The 858-nt window shown below is 72.7% G+C and overlaps 1 protein-coding gene across 1 annotated transcript in view; it reads left to right on the top strand.

Annotated features, from left to right (window-relative positions):
- Nucleotides 1-26: 26 nt before the first annotated feature.
- The window catches only part of RASSF10 (Ras association (RalGDS/AF-6) domain family (N-terminal) member 10), a 7,623-nt gene continuing 6,791 nt past the window's right edge, over nucleotides 27-858 (top strand). The window contains exon 1 of the mRNA XM_014952553.1: nucleotides 27-847. Coding sequence (XP_014808039.1) covers nucleotides 161-847 — 687 coding nt within the window. The 5' untranslated portion in view covers nucleotides 27-160. The remainder of the gene's footprint in view (nucleotides 848-858) is intronic.

Genomic DNA, 858 nt, shown 5'->3' with positions numbered 1-858 from the left:
CGCAGCGCAGCGCTCGGGCGGGGTGCCGCGGGCGGGGAGGCATCCCGGCCATGCTGAAGCCGGGCGGGCCGGCGACGCCGCGCCTCCCCCGAGCGCTCCCCATGGAGCGGCTGCCCGGCCAGCCCTGAGCCGGCGGCCCCCCCGGCCGCAACCGTCCCCGATGGAGCCCGAGGAGCGCAAGATCTCGGTGTGGATCTGCCAGGAGGAGAAGCTGATCTCCGGGCTCTCCCGGCGGACCACCTGCTCGGACGTGGTGCGGGTGCTGCTGGAGGACAGCCACCACCGGCGGCAGCGGCCGGCGCTGCCCGAGCCCGGCGGCGGGATGCTGTCGGGGCCGCCGCACTCCTACTGCATCGTGGAGAAGTGGCGCGGCTTCGAGCGGATCCTGCCCAACAAGACGAAGATCCTGCGGCTCTGGGTGGCGTGGGGGGACGAGCAGGAGAACGTGCGCTTCGTGCTGGTCCGCAGCGAAGCCTCGCTGCCCAACGCGGGGCCGCGCAGCGCCGAGGCGCGGGTGGTGCTCAGCAAGGAGCGCCCCGGCCACGGCCTGGGGGCGGCCCGTGCCAGCCTGGCGCTCACGCAGGAGCGGCAGCGGCGGGTGGTGAGGAAAGCCTTCCGCAAGCTGGCCAAGATCAACAAGAAGCGGCAGCAGCCCTTGGCCCGGGAGGCCTCGTCGGCGGAGAGGATGGAGACGCTGGTGCACCTGGTGCTCTCGCAGGACCACACCATCCGGCAGCAGATCCAGCGGCTCCGCGAGCTGGACCGGGAGATCGACAGGTACGAGGCCAAGATCCACCTGGACCGCATGAAGCGACACGGCGTCAACTACGTGCAGGACACCTACCTGGTGGGGGCCGG

The sequence above is a fragment of the Calidris pugnax genome, unplaced genomic scaffold (genome assembly GCF_001431845.1).
Source record: "Calidris pugnax isolate Ruff unplaced genomic scaffold, ASM143184v1 scaffold248, whole genome shotgun sequence".
Lineage (NCBI taxonomy): Eukaryota > Metazoa > Chordata > Aves > Charadriiformes > Scolopacidae > Calidris > Calidris pugnax.
This window is presented reverse-complemented; position numbering and strand designations above follow the sequence as displayed.